The sequence below is a fragment of the Cherax quadricarinatus genome, chromosome 74 (genome assembly GCF_038502225.1).
Source record: "Cherax quadricarinatus isolate ZL_2023a chromosome 74, ASM3850222v1, whole genome shotgun sequence".
Taxonomy (NCBI): domain Eukaryota; kingdom Metazoa; phylum Arthropoda; class Malacostraca; order Decapoda; family Parastacidae; genus Cherax; species Cherax quadricarinatus.
This window is the reverse complement of record NC_091365.1, coordinates 19876354-19889705: the sequence shown is the minus strand read 5'-3', so window position 1 is coordinate 19889705 and position 13352 is coordinate 19876354. Positions and strand designations below refer to the sequence as shown.

The 13352-nt window shown below is 43.7% G+C and overlaps 1 protein-coding gene across 2 annotated transcripts in view; it reads right to left on the bottom strand.

Moving 5' to 3' along the window:
- The window catches only part of LOC128700114 (uncharacterized), a 132148-nt gene that overhangs the window by 106766 nt on the left and 12030 nt on the right, over positions 1-13352 (bottom strand). For both annotated transcript variants that reach the window (XR_008408708.2, XM_053793064.2), the window contains exon 2: positions 7745-7920. Coding sequence is in view for 1 of the 2 variants with exons in the window: in XM_053793064.2 (XP_053649039.1) it covers positions 7745-7920 (176 nt within the window). In the remaining variant the exon portion in view is untranslated. The remainder of the gene's footprint in view (positions 1-7744; positions 7921-13352) is intronic.

Below are 13352 nucleotides of genomic sequence, written 5' to 3'. Positions count from 1 at the left end.
CTAGGTGAGTACACACACACACACACACACACACACACACACACACACACACATACACATACACACACATACACATACACACACACACACACACACACACACACATACACACACACACACACACACACACACACACACACACACACACAGGAACAAGCACTTGTAAGCTGTAGTACACACGCAAACACACACATACACAGGATTTCACACCGTCCTGTGAACTGACCATCTGAACCTCGCTCCTTCTCTGTCCCTCTCTTCCTCTCCCATCTCTCCCCTCTAACATCTCTTACCTCTAACACCTCCCCCTCTCTAACATCTCTCCCCCTCTAACATCTCTCCCCTCCCATTATCTCTCCCCTCTCCCTTTCCCCATCTCTCTCCCCTCCTCCCCTCCCTCTCCCCCTAGCCTCTCTCTCCCCTCTCGCTCTTCCATCTCCCCGGTCTTTCCCCCTTCTCCCCCTCTCTCCCCCCTCTCTCTCCCCCTCTCTTTGCCTTCTCTCACTCTCCCTCTCTCCCTCCGTCTCTCTCTCCCTCCCTCTCTCCCTCTCTCCCTCTCTCTCTCTCCCTCTCTCTCTCTTGCTCTCTCTCTTCCCCATTTTCCCTTCTAACTCTCCCCCTCTCCTACCCTTCCCTTCACTCTCTCTCCCACTCTCTCTCTCACACTCTCTCTCTCTCTCCCTCTCTCCCTCTCCCTCTCTCTTGCTCTCTCTCTTCCCCATTTTCCCTTCTAACTCTCCCCCTCTCCTACCCTTCCCTTCACTCTCTCCCTCTCTCTCTCTCACTCTCACTCTCTCTTCCCCTTTTTCCTTCTCACTAACCTCCTCTCTCTACCTTCCCTTCTCTCTCTCTCCCCCTCTCACACTCTCTCTCCCCCTTTCCCTTCTCACTCTTCCCCTCTCTCTCTCCTTCTACCTTTCCCTTCTCTCTTCTCTCACAAAAAAAAAAAAAAAAAAAAAACAATGGTGGGGACTCGCAGGAACCAATGATCAGATGAGAATGGTTCTGGTAGGGAGGAGTGGATGGAGGAGCAGTGGAAAAGGATGGAACAAGAGTGGGAGAGAAAATTAGGAGAGCTTTCTGAAAAAATGGAGAAAGAGCTATCTGTGAAATTGGAAAAGAGGTTGGAGAAGGAGACAAAGAATTGGGAGGCACAAGTCGAAACTGCAGTAGCCAAGATAAGGGTCCTAGAAGTTGAGATAAATAGGCTGAAGCGAGTTACAGGGGCAGTGACCAGAGAAGACACAGCATGTGAAGCTGCGAGGCCGAACAGGAAGGAAGGAATTATGAATTATGCTAAGGTCATATCAGCCTGCCAAGGAGGACCAAGGAGTGAAAGGGAAGAACAGCTGGTTGCAGATGGAGAGGGTGATAGGACGAATGCTGAGGCACAACCATGCTATCAAGAGCCACTGGAAAAATCAAGGGAGAAACTGACCACATACAGGCAGGATCCAGAGTCACAGAGGGTGAGGCAATGGGAGGAGGAAAGGGCAAAATCAGTGTTTATCCATGGGCTTCAGGAGAGAGAGGAAAGGACACACACTGAAAGGCAGCAGGTAGAAAGAAAGGAGATTGAGAAAATAATCACGGAAATAGGTGAAGAGATGGACGAGATTGTAAATTTTCAGATAATAGGGGGGTACTCGAAGGGGAGAAACCGACCAATCAAGCTGATTCTCAGGACGGAAACAGTGCAGAACAGGATCCTCCAAGAGAAACCACGATTGAAATACTCGGAAGAGTACAAGAGGGTGTTCCTAGACAGAGACAGAACAAAATCAGAACGACAGCAGCTGAGGGAGAGGACAAAAAAGCGAAAGGAGCTAGGAAAAGAGACAAGGATGGAACCAGCAGAGGTCAGTCAGAGCAGAACAGAACAGCAAGGGCAAGCACACACACAACTATTCTCAGAACCATACAACCTATCACACCATCCCAACACACACTACAATCCATACTCACAGCCTCCACCCAACACCGAGCTATAGAATCCCACAGTATGCCACCAGGTCTCCCACCCTCACAGGCCCCCCAAACCACAGTGTTGGAAAGGAAACTGAAGGTATGGTACACAAACGCTGATGGAATAAAAAATAAGTGGGAGAAGTGGCATGAAAGAGTCAAAGAAGCATCACCGGACATCATAGCTCTCACAGAAACCAAGCTTACAGGTATGATAACAGATGCCATCTTTCCAATGGGATACCAAATCCTGAGGAAAGACAGAGGGATCAGGGGGGGTGGAGGAGTGGCATTGCTGATCAAAAATCGCTGGAATTTTGATGAGCTGGAGAGAGGAGACAGCGGAGAAGAAAGTGATTACATAGCGGGAACGCTTCACTCTGGAGGTCCCAAGGTGGTAATAGCAGTGATGTATAACCCACCGCAGAACAGCAGGAGGCCAAGGCAAGAGTACGACGAGAGCAATTGAGCGACGATTGACACACTGGCTAGAGTGGCTAGAAGAGCTCATGCATGCAGGGCAAAGCTCCTGATCATGGGTGACTTTAACCACAAGGAGATCGATTGGGGGAACTTGGACCCACATGGGGGCCAAGATACATGGAGGGCTAAGATGATGGAGGTGGTACTGGAAAACTTCATGTACCAACACGTAAGGGACACTACAAGAGAGAGAGGAGAGGATGAACCAGCAAGGCTGGACTTAGTATTCACCTTGAGTAGTGCAGATATCGAGGACATCACATATGAAAGACCCCTTGGGGCCAGTGACCATGTGGTTTTAAGCTTCGAATACACAGTAGAGCTACAAGTGGAGGGAGAGGCAGGAAGGCCAGGACGAATGAAGCCAAACTACAAGAAAGGGGACTACATAGGAATGAGGAACTTCCTGAACGGGGTTCAGTGGGACAGAGAACTGGCAGGGAAGCCAGTTAATGAGATGATGGAATACGTAGCAACAAAATGCAAGGAGGCTGAGGAGAGGTTTGTACCCAAGGGTAACAGGAATAATGAAAAAGCTAGGATGAGCCCATGGTTTACCCAAAGGTGCAGGGAGGCAAAAACCAAGTGTGCTAGGGAATGGAAGAAATATAGAAGGCAAAGGACTCAGGAGAATAAGGAGAGCAGTCGTAGAGCCAGAAACGAATATGCACAGATAAGAAGGGAGGCCCAAAGACAATATGAAAATGACATAGCAGCGAAAGCCAAATCTGACCCGAAACGGTTGTACAGCCACATTAGGAGGAAAAGTCAAGGACCAGGTAATCAGGCTAAGGAAGGAAGGAGGAGAGACAACAAGAAATGACCGTGAAGTATGTGAGGAACTCAACAAGAGATTCAAAGAAGTGTTCACAGAGGAGACAGAAGGGGCTCCAGAAAGACGGAGAGGTGGGGCACACCACCATGTGCTGGACACAGTGCACACAACCGAGGAAGAAGTGAAGAGGCTTCTGAGTGAGCTAGATACCTCAAAGGCAATGGGGCCAGATAACATCTCCCCATGGGTATTGAGAGAGGGAGCAGAGGCGCTATGTGTACCCCTAACAACAATATTCAATACATCTATCGAAACAGGGAGATTGCCTGAGGCATGGAAGACAGCAAATGTAGTCCCAATCTTTAAAAAAGGAGACAGACATGAAGCATTAAACTACAGACCAGTGTCACTGACATGTATAGTATGCAAAATCATGGAGAAGATTATCAGGAGAAGAGTGGTGGAACACCTAGAAAGGAACGATCTCATCAACAGCAGCCAACATGGTTTCAGGGACGGGAAATCCTGTGTCACAAACTTACTGGAGTTCTATGACATGGTGACAGCAGTAAGACAAGAGAGAGAGGGGTGGGTGGATTGCATTTTCTTGGACTGCAAGAAGGCGTTTGACACAGTTCCACACAAGAGATTGGTGCAAAAACTGGAGGACCAGGCAAGGATAACAGGGAAGGCACTACAATGGATCAGGGAATACTTGACAGGAAGACAGCAGCGAGTCATGGTACGTGGCGAGGTGTCAGAGTGGGCACCTGTGACCAGCGGGGTCCCACAGGGGTCAGTCCTAGGACCAGTGCTGTTTCTGGTATTTGTGAACGACATCACGGAAGGAATAGACTCTGAGGTGTCCCTGTTTGCAGATGACGTGAAGTTGATGAGAAGAATTCACTCGATCGAAAACCAGGCAGAACTACAAAGGGATCTGGACAGGCTGCAGACCTGGTCCAGCAATTGGCTCCTGGAGTTCAATCCCACCAACTGCAAAGTCATGAAGATTGGGGAAGGGCAAAGAAGACCGCAGACGGAGTACAGTCTAGGGGGCCAGAGACTACAAACCTCACTCAAGGAAAAAGATCTTGGGGTGAGTGTAACACCAGGCACATCTCCTGAAGCGCACATCAACCAAATAACTGCTGCAGCATATGGGCGCCTAGCAAACCTCAGAACAGCATTCCGACATCTTAATAAGGAATCATTCAGGACCCTGTACACCGTGTACGTTAGACCCATATTAGAGTATGCGGCACCAGTTTGGAACCCACACCTAGCCAAGCACGTAAAGAAACTAGAGAAAGTGCAAAGGTTTGCAACAAGACTAGTCCCAGAGCTAAGAGGTATGTCCTACGAGGAGAGGTTAAGGGAAATTAACCTGACGACACTGGAGGACAGGAGAGATAGGGGGGACATGATAACGACATACAAAATACTGAGAGGAATTGACAAGGTGGACAAAGACAGGATGTTCCAGAGATTGGACACAGTAACAAGGGGACACAGTTGGAAGCTGAAGACAGAGATGAATCACAGGGATGTTAGGAAGTATTTTTTCAGCCACAGAGTAGTCAGTCAGTGGAATAGTTTGGGAAGTGATGCAGTGGAGGCAGGATCCATACATAGCTTTAAGCAGAGGTATGATAAAGCTCACGGCTCAGGGAGAGTGACCTAGTAGCGATCAGTGAAGAGGCGGGGCCAGGAGCTCGGACTCGACCCCCGCAACCTCAACTAGGTGATTGGCTTACAGACTACTTAACACTAAGGATTATATCATAGTTGCACAGTAGGATCGTAATCATTTCATAGTTGTACAGTAGATTATTAATTATAAGTGAATTTAATTTGTATAAGACAAAAGATATAATCATATATTACAAAAATGTTTTTTTGTGAAAACAATGATTCAATTATATTCCTGTCAACAATGGATAAAAGGTTCAAAGTGATTGTTGAAGTTATGATGTGAGAGTACATAGGTGAGTATGTGTGTACTGAGTATTTAGCATTTAGTCTAGGGTGACTAAGTGGCTTGTGAGAAGAGTTTTAAATTGATTTTCAGACCGGGTTACTTTAATATCTTCTGGTAATGAATTCCATATTTTGGGGCCCTTTATGTGCATAGAGTTTTTACACAGTGTGATATGGACACAAGGTACATCAATAAGAGATAAGAACATAAGAATGTAGGAACACTGCAGAAGGCCTACTGGCCCATACGAGGCAGGTCCTTATCAAAACGACATCTACCTAAAGCTACCCAAGTGTCTTGTGTTATGGTCATGTGTCCTGTTAAGGTTGGTGAGGAGAAGTTTGAGTGGAGGGTTTATATTTGCATGTATTGTTCTGTGTACGTAGTAGGCACATGAATAAGTATGGATGTTCTTAATGGTGAGCAGATTCAGACTTTTGAAAATTGGTGGAATATGCTGTCTGGAGTGGGAATTTGTTATCATTCTTACTGCTGCCTTTTGTTGGGTTATTATAGGTCTTAGGTGATTGGATGTTGTTGATCCCCATGCACAAATTCCATGTGTAAGATAAGGGTATATGAGTGAATGGTACAGTGCCAGGAGAGCTGATTGTGGAACGTAGTACCTTATCTTTGATAGTATGCCTACAGTCTTGAAGATTTTCTTGGTGATTTGTTGTATATGTGTCTGGAACTTAAGGCTACTGTCAAGGTGGATACCTAGGAACTTTCCCTCTCTAAGTCTTGTGACTGATGATCTGTTTAGCGTTATGTTAATTGGATCATTTGCAGCCTTGTTTCCAAACTGAATGAAATAAGTTTTACCAGTATTCAGGGTAAGTTTATTTCTCTTCATCCAGGCAGATATTTTCTGTAATTCAGCATTGACTGTGTTTGCTAGTATGACTGTGTTTGGGTGGGAAAAGACATATGTAGTGTCATCTGCAAATAATATGGGTTTGAGTAGCTGTGATGCATTCGGTAGATCATTGATGTAGATGAGAAGGAGGAGTGGTCCAAGAACACTTCCTTGTGGGACTCGTACTGTGATTGGTTGGGTGGAAGAGTTTGCACCGTTTACATGTACATATTGAGTTCTGTTACTAAGGTATGACCATAGTGTGTTATTTTGGGGAACAGCAGTTCATGGTCGACTGTATCAAAAGCTTAACGTAAATCAATGAAAATGCCCAGCGGGACTTCTTTCTTTTCGAGTGTGGTATATATTAGTTATAGCATATGTATGATAGCATCATTTGTGTTTTAATTATTCCAGAATCCAAACTGACAAGGGTTTGATATGTTGTGTGAGACGAGGTAGGAATAGATCTATCTATGAGTTAATTTTTCAAAGATTTTAGATAGCAGTGGTAAGATAGATATTGGTCTATAATTATTCAAGTCAGCTTGGTCACCTCCTTTATGGATCGGAGTGACCCCTCACTATTTTGAGGATTGTTGGGAAGGTAGATGATTCAATGGATTTGTTAAAGAGTTTTGCAATAATTGGTGAAAATAATTTGGGAACTTTTTTGTACATAAAAACAAGCAAATTGTTTGTCTCCTGCCTTGTTTTTAAGGGTGTTTATGATGAGCGTTACTTCTATTGGGTTGGGTGGAGCTAGGAATAGCGTATTTGAGTAGGTATCTATGAGGTAGTCTGATGGACGGGTGTTTGTGTTCTGTATTTTGTTCGCTAGATTTTTTCCTATGGTGGAGAAGAAAACATTGAGTCTGTTTGTTGTTTCAGTTGGTGTAAGAAAGGGTTCATCTGATTTTGTTAGTTTGATTGTTTTGTTTTTGGATAACGTTTTAGTACCAGTAAGCACAGTTAGCACAGTAAGACACAGTACTCAACTAGCACTATCGCACAGAGTAGGACACAGTATACAACTAGCACCATCACACACAGTAAGACACAGTACAAAACTAGCACCATCACACACAGTAAGACACAGTACACAACTAGCACCGTCACACACAGTAAGACACAGTACACAACTAGGATCATTACACACAGTAAGACACAATACACAAGTAGCACCATCACACACAGTAATACACAGTACACAATTAGCACCATCACACACACTAAGACACAGCACACAACTACCACTATCACACACAGTAAGACACAGTACACAACTAGCACCATCACACACAGAAAGACACTGTACACAACTAGCACTGTTACACACAGCAAGACACAGTACACAACTAGCACTATCATACACAGTATGACACAGTACTCAACTATCACCATCACAACAGTAAGACACATTACTCAACTAGCACCATGACATACAGTAAGACACAGTACACAACTAGCACCATGACACACAGTAAGATACAGTACACAACTAGCACAGTCACACACTGTAAGGCACAGCACACAACTAGCACCATCACACACAGTAAGACACAATACACAACTAGGACCATGACACACAGTAAGACACAGTACACAACTAGCACAGTCACACATTATAAGGCAGAGTAAACAACTAGCACCGTCACACAGTGCACAGTGTAGCACTTACCGAGCTTTTTAAGTAGCCTTAGTGTGGAGGTGACAGTGTGGTGTAGTTGTGGCAGGAGACATCCAGCATGGTGGTCACTCACCACAGCCAGCTGGAGGAATCTAGTCTTGGGACACTGTTGTAGCAGCCTCACAGCTTCACCAGTAAGACAACCCTTGAACACCTCCAGGTGACTCCTGTACCAGGGTAAAACACTGATGAACGCCTCACTATTACTGACTCACCACCTACACTGTATATTACACCAAGTGGTAGTGAACAATGTTACACTGTATATTACACCAAGTTGTAGTGAACAATGTTACACTGTATATTACACCAAGTTGTAGTGAACAATGTTACACTGTATATTACACCAAGTGGTAGTGAACAATGTTACACTGTATATTACACCAAGTGGTAGTGAACAATGTTACACTGTATATTACACCAAGTGGTAGTGAACAATGTTACACTAAATTACATCAAGTGTCAGTTGTTATGCAGGGTTCTGCATGACATCGTAATGTACATATAGTGGAGAAGTGTGCCATAATAGTATGAATGTTATAATTGTAAAGAATAATTTTATAATTCATAATGTGCATTTGGGGCACTGTAAAGTATTCTAACTGTAATTATAAAGAAATCCTGCTAGGGATTTATTTTCTAAGGGTGTTTGGGTACGCTGGGTAAGCGTGGCTAGGGGCAGTCACGTGGAGTCAGCATGGTGTGGAGGCTGGCGTTGGAGATGCTGTATATTTAAGCTAAGTTTGTAGTCGAGTACTCCTTTTGTTTAGCTAACCCCAAGCCATAGGCTCTTCTATGGCTTACCTGTATGCCCACCTAGGCTCTGACATGGGCAGGGTGCTGTGGGATGAGTGAGGAAATAAGAAATGAGGTTGGGAGTGGAGTAGTGACAGCCTGGTGCTGACTAGGCCTAGTGGTTATGGTGGCTGGACCTCCAGCCAGTTCTTTCTTGTGTACCCTCATTTGGGCGTTTAGGATTAAGGTGTTTCTAGAGTGTGTATATAGTGTTATATTGAATAAATAGATATATTTTCCTAACTGGGATTTTTGCCTAACCCTCTGTTAACCAACCCATTGAAGTAACACATACTGGTTTAGCGTTTTCTGTTTTGACTGGGATAGCCCTGGGTGGCCTGTTTATGCTTGAGATGAGTGTAACTTTCACCTTTGCCCTTAGACAAGGCTCTAGCTCCCAGCTATCCCACTTTTCTGTGTAACAGCAGTGAACAATGTTACACTATATTACACCAAGTGGTAGTGAATAATGTTACACTGTATATTACACCAAGTGGTAGTGAGCAATGTTACACTGTATATTACACCAAGTGGTAGTGAACAATGTTACACTGTATATTACACCAAGTGGTAGTGAACAATGTTACACTGTATATTACACCAAGTGGTAGTGAACAATGTTACACTATATATTACACCAAGTGGTAGTGAACAATGTTACACTGTATATTACACCAAGTGGTAGTGAACAATGTTACACTGTATATTACACCAAGTGGTAGTGAACAATGTTACACTGTATATTACACCAAGTGGTAGTGAAATATGTTACACTGTATATTACACCAAGTGGTAGTGAAATATGTTACACTGTATATTACACCAAGTGGTAGTGAACAATGTTACACTGTATATGACACCAAGTGGTAGTGAACAATGTTACAATGTATATTACACCAAGTGGTAGTGAAATATGTTACACTGTATATTACACCAAGTGGTAGTGAACAATGTTACACTGTATATTACACCAAGTGGTAGTGAAATATGTTACACTGTATATTACACCAAGTGGTAGTGAAATATGTTACACTGTATATTACACCAAGTGGTAGTGAACAATGTTACACTGTATATTACACCAAGTGGTAGTGAAATATGTTACACTGTATATTACACCAAGTGGTAGTGAACAATGTTACACTGTATATTACACCAAGTGGTAGTGAACAATGTTACACTGTATATTACACCAAGTGGTAGTAAAATATGTTACACTGTATATTACACCAAGTGGTAGTGAACAATGTTACACTGTATATTACACCAAGTGGTAGTGAAATATGTTACACTGTATATTACACCAAGTGGTAGTGAAATATGTTACACTGTATATTACACCAAGTGGTAGTGAACAATGTTACACTGTATATTACACCAAGTGGTAGTGAAATATGTTACACTGTATATTACACCAAGTGGTAGTAAAATATGTTACACTGTATATTACACCAAGTGGTAGTGAACAATGTTACACTGTATATTACACCAAGTGGTAGTGAACAATGTTACACTGTATATACAAAACAATAATTGTTTACATAAATATAAGTGATCTTACATGGGAATAATAAAGTGATCTTACATGGGTATAATATAAGTGATCTTACATGGGTATAATATAAGTGATCTTACATGGGCATAATATAAGTGATTGTACATGGGTATAATAGAAGTGATCTTACATGGGTATAATATAAGTGATCTTACATGGGTATAATATAAGTGATCTTTCATGGGTATAATATGGAAGACTCGGCTTAACCACAGAAAGATACATCATAATTTACATATGCAAGATCCCAGATGTACTGTGCAGGTGGTGCAGCATTCCCACAATGAACAACACAAGACTGTGCAGGTGGTGCAGCATTCTCAAAAATATCAGCACAAGAATGTGCAGGTGGTGCAACATTCCCACAATGATCAGCACAAGACTGTGCAGGTGGTGCAACATTCCCACAATGATCAGCACAATACTTTGCAGGTGGTGCAACATCTCCACAATGATCAGCACAAGACTGTGCAGGTGGTGCAACATTCCCACAATAATCAGCACAATACTGTGCAGGTGGTGCAACATCTCCACAGTTATCAGCACAAGACTGTGCAGGTGGTGCAACATTCCCACAAAGATCAGCACAAGACTGTGCAGGTGGTGCAACATTCCCACAATGATCAGCACAAGACTGTGCAGGTGGTGCAACATTCCCACAATGATCAGCAAAAGACTGTGCAGGTGGTGCAACATTCCCACAAAGATCAGCACAAGAATGTGCAGGTGGTGCAACATTCCCACAATGATCAGCACAAGACTGTGCAGGTGGCACAACATTCCCACAATGATCAGCACAAGACTGTGCAGGTGGCGCAACATTCCCACAATGATCAACAATAGACTGTGCAGGTGGTGCAACATTCCCCCAATGATCAACAATAGACTGTGCAGGTGGTGCAACATTCCCACAATGATCAGCAGAAGACTGTGCAGGTGGTGCAACATTCCCCCAATGATCAACAATAGACTGTGCAGGTGGTGCAACATACCCACAATGATCAGCACAAGACTGTGCAGGTGGTGCAACATTCCCACAATGATCAGCACAAGACTGTGCAGGTGGTGCAACATTCCCACAATGATCAGCACAAGACTGTGCAGGTGGTGCAACATTCCCACAAAGATCAGCACAAGAATGTGCAGGTGGTGCAACATTCCCACAATGATCAGCACAAGACTGTGCAGGTGGTGCAACATTCCCACAATGATCAGCACAAGACTGTGCAGGTGGCACAACATTCCCACAATGATCAGCACAAGACTGTGCAGGTGGCGCAACATTCCCACAAAGATCAGCACAAGACTGTGCAGGTGGTGCAACATTCCCCCAATGATCAACAATAGACTGTGCAGGTGGTGCAACATACCCACAATGATCAGCACAAGACTGTGCAGGTGGTGCAACATTCCCACAATGACCAGCACAAGACTGTGCAGGTTGTGCAACATACCCACAATGATCAGCACAAGACTGTGCAGGTGGTGCAACATACCCACAATGACCAGCACAAGACTGTGCAGGTGGTGCAACATACCCACAATGACCAGCACAAGACTGTGCAGGTGGTGCAACATACCCACAATGACCAGCACAAGACTGTGCAGGTGGTGCAACATTCCCACAATGACCAGCACAAGACTGTGCAGGTTGTGCAACATACCCACAATGACCAGCACAAGACTGTGCAGGTGGCGCAACATTCCCACAAAGATCAGCACAAGACTGTGCAGGTGGTGCAACATTCCCACAATGATCAGCACAAGACTGTGCAGGTGGTGCAACATTCCCACAATGATCAGCACAAGACTGTGCAGGTTGTGCAACATTCCCACAATGATCAGCACAAGACTGTGCAGGTTGTGCAACATACCCACAATGATCAGCACAAGACTGTGCAGGTGGTGCAACATACCCTGATTGGTTCTCAGACTCCATAACAGCTCTGCCCACTGTAATGATGACACATCGCGAAATGAAAGCAAAATGCAAAGCTTACAATGTGTGGTTTGCATATTATGAAATATTAATTACAAAGAAAGTCATTAGCATCCCTAGGCATTTCGGGCCGACTTATACTATTTCCTACTGACTGTTCTGTATTGACACAGGTTATGGAACAGTGCATTATAATATTCATTAAAGAGATTGTTATTAATAAGATTAATGATAGTGAGGCAGTACTAAACATATAACAATATTAAAATCAGTAACTTTAGCAATTGTCATGGTTTTATCTCGGCATCATACACTGTTCCTATAAATACTCCTATATTGGCTAAGTATTTCAGACAAGCTTAGAACTAAGGTTTAAGTTGTTGTGATACATTTGGAAGATCACTGATGTATAAGAGGAAGGGCAGGGGACCAAGGACACTTCCATGTGGTACTCCAGTATCCTGTGGTCATGTTGATGTGGTAGTGTCCTTAATAGAGAGTTATTGATGTCTGTTCCCTAGAGTATACCTGTTGAGGGTTTTGGGGGTCAACACCCCCACGGTCCGGTCTGTGACCAGGCCGTTACTGTTGGCCACACACTACCTGATGTACGAGCCAGAGCCCGGCTGGTCAAGTACAGACTTTAGGTGCCTGTTCAGTGTCTTCTTGAAGACAGCAGGGGTCTATTGGTAATCCCCCTTATTTATGCTGGTAGGCAGTTGAACAGTCTTGGGCTCCTGACACTTATTTTGTTGTCTTTTATCGTGCTAGTGGCACCCCTGCTTTTCACTGGGGGATGTTGCATCATCTGCCGAGTTGTTTGCTTTCATAGGGAGTGATTTTCGTTTGCAATTTTTTCACTAATCCCTCTAGGATTTTCCAAGTGTATATAATCATGTATCTCTCCCGCCTGCATTCTAGGGAGCACAGGCTGAGAAACTTCAAATGTTTTCAGTAACTGATGATTATTATCACAGTTATGTGTGCCATGAAGGTCCTCTGTACAGTTTCTATGTTAACAATTTCACCTGCCCTGAAAGGTGCTGTTAGTGTGCAGCAATATTCCAGCATAGATAGAACAAACAACCTGAAGAGTGTCATCATGGGCTTGGCACACCTAGGTTTTAAGGTTCTCATTCTTTGAAGGTGAGATCCTCCGACATTATCACTCACAGGTCTTTGACATTAGTTTATAGTTCTATTTCGTGTTTGGAATTTGTTTTGTAATCCGATATCGTTTTAATTTCTTCAAGTTTTCCATATCAGAGTAATTGAAATTGTCCATAACTGAACTTCATTGTTTTCTACTG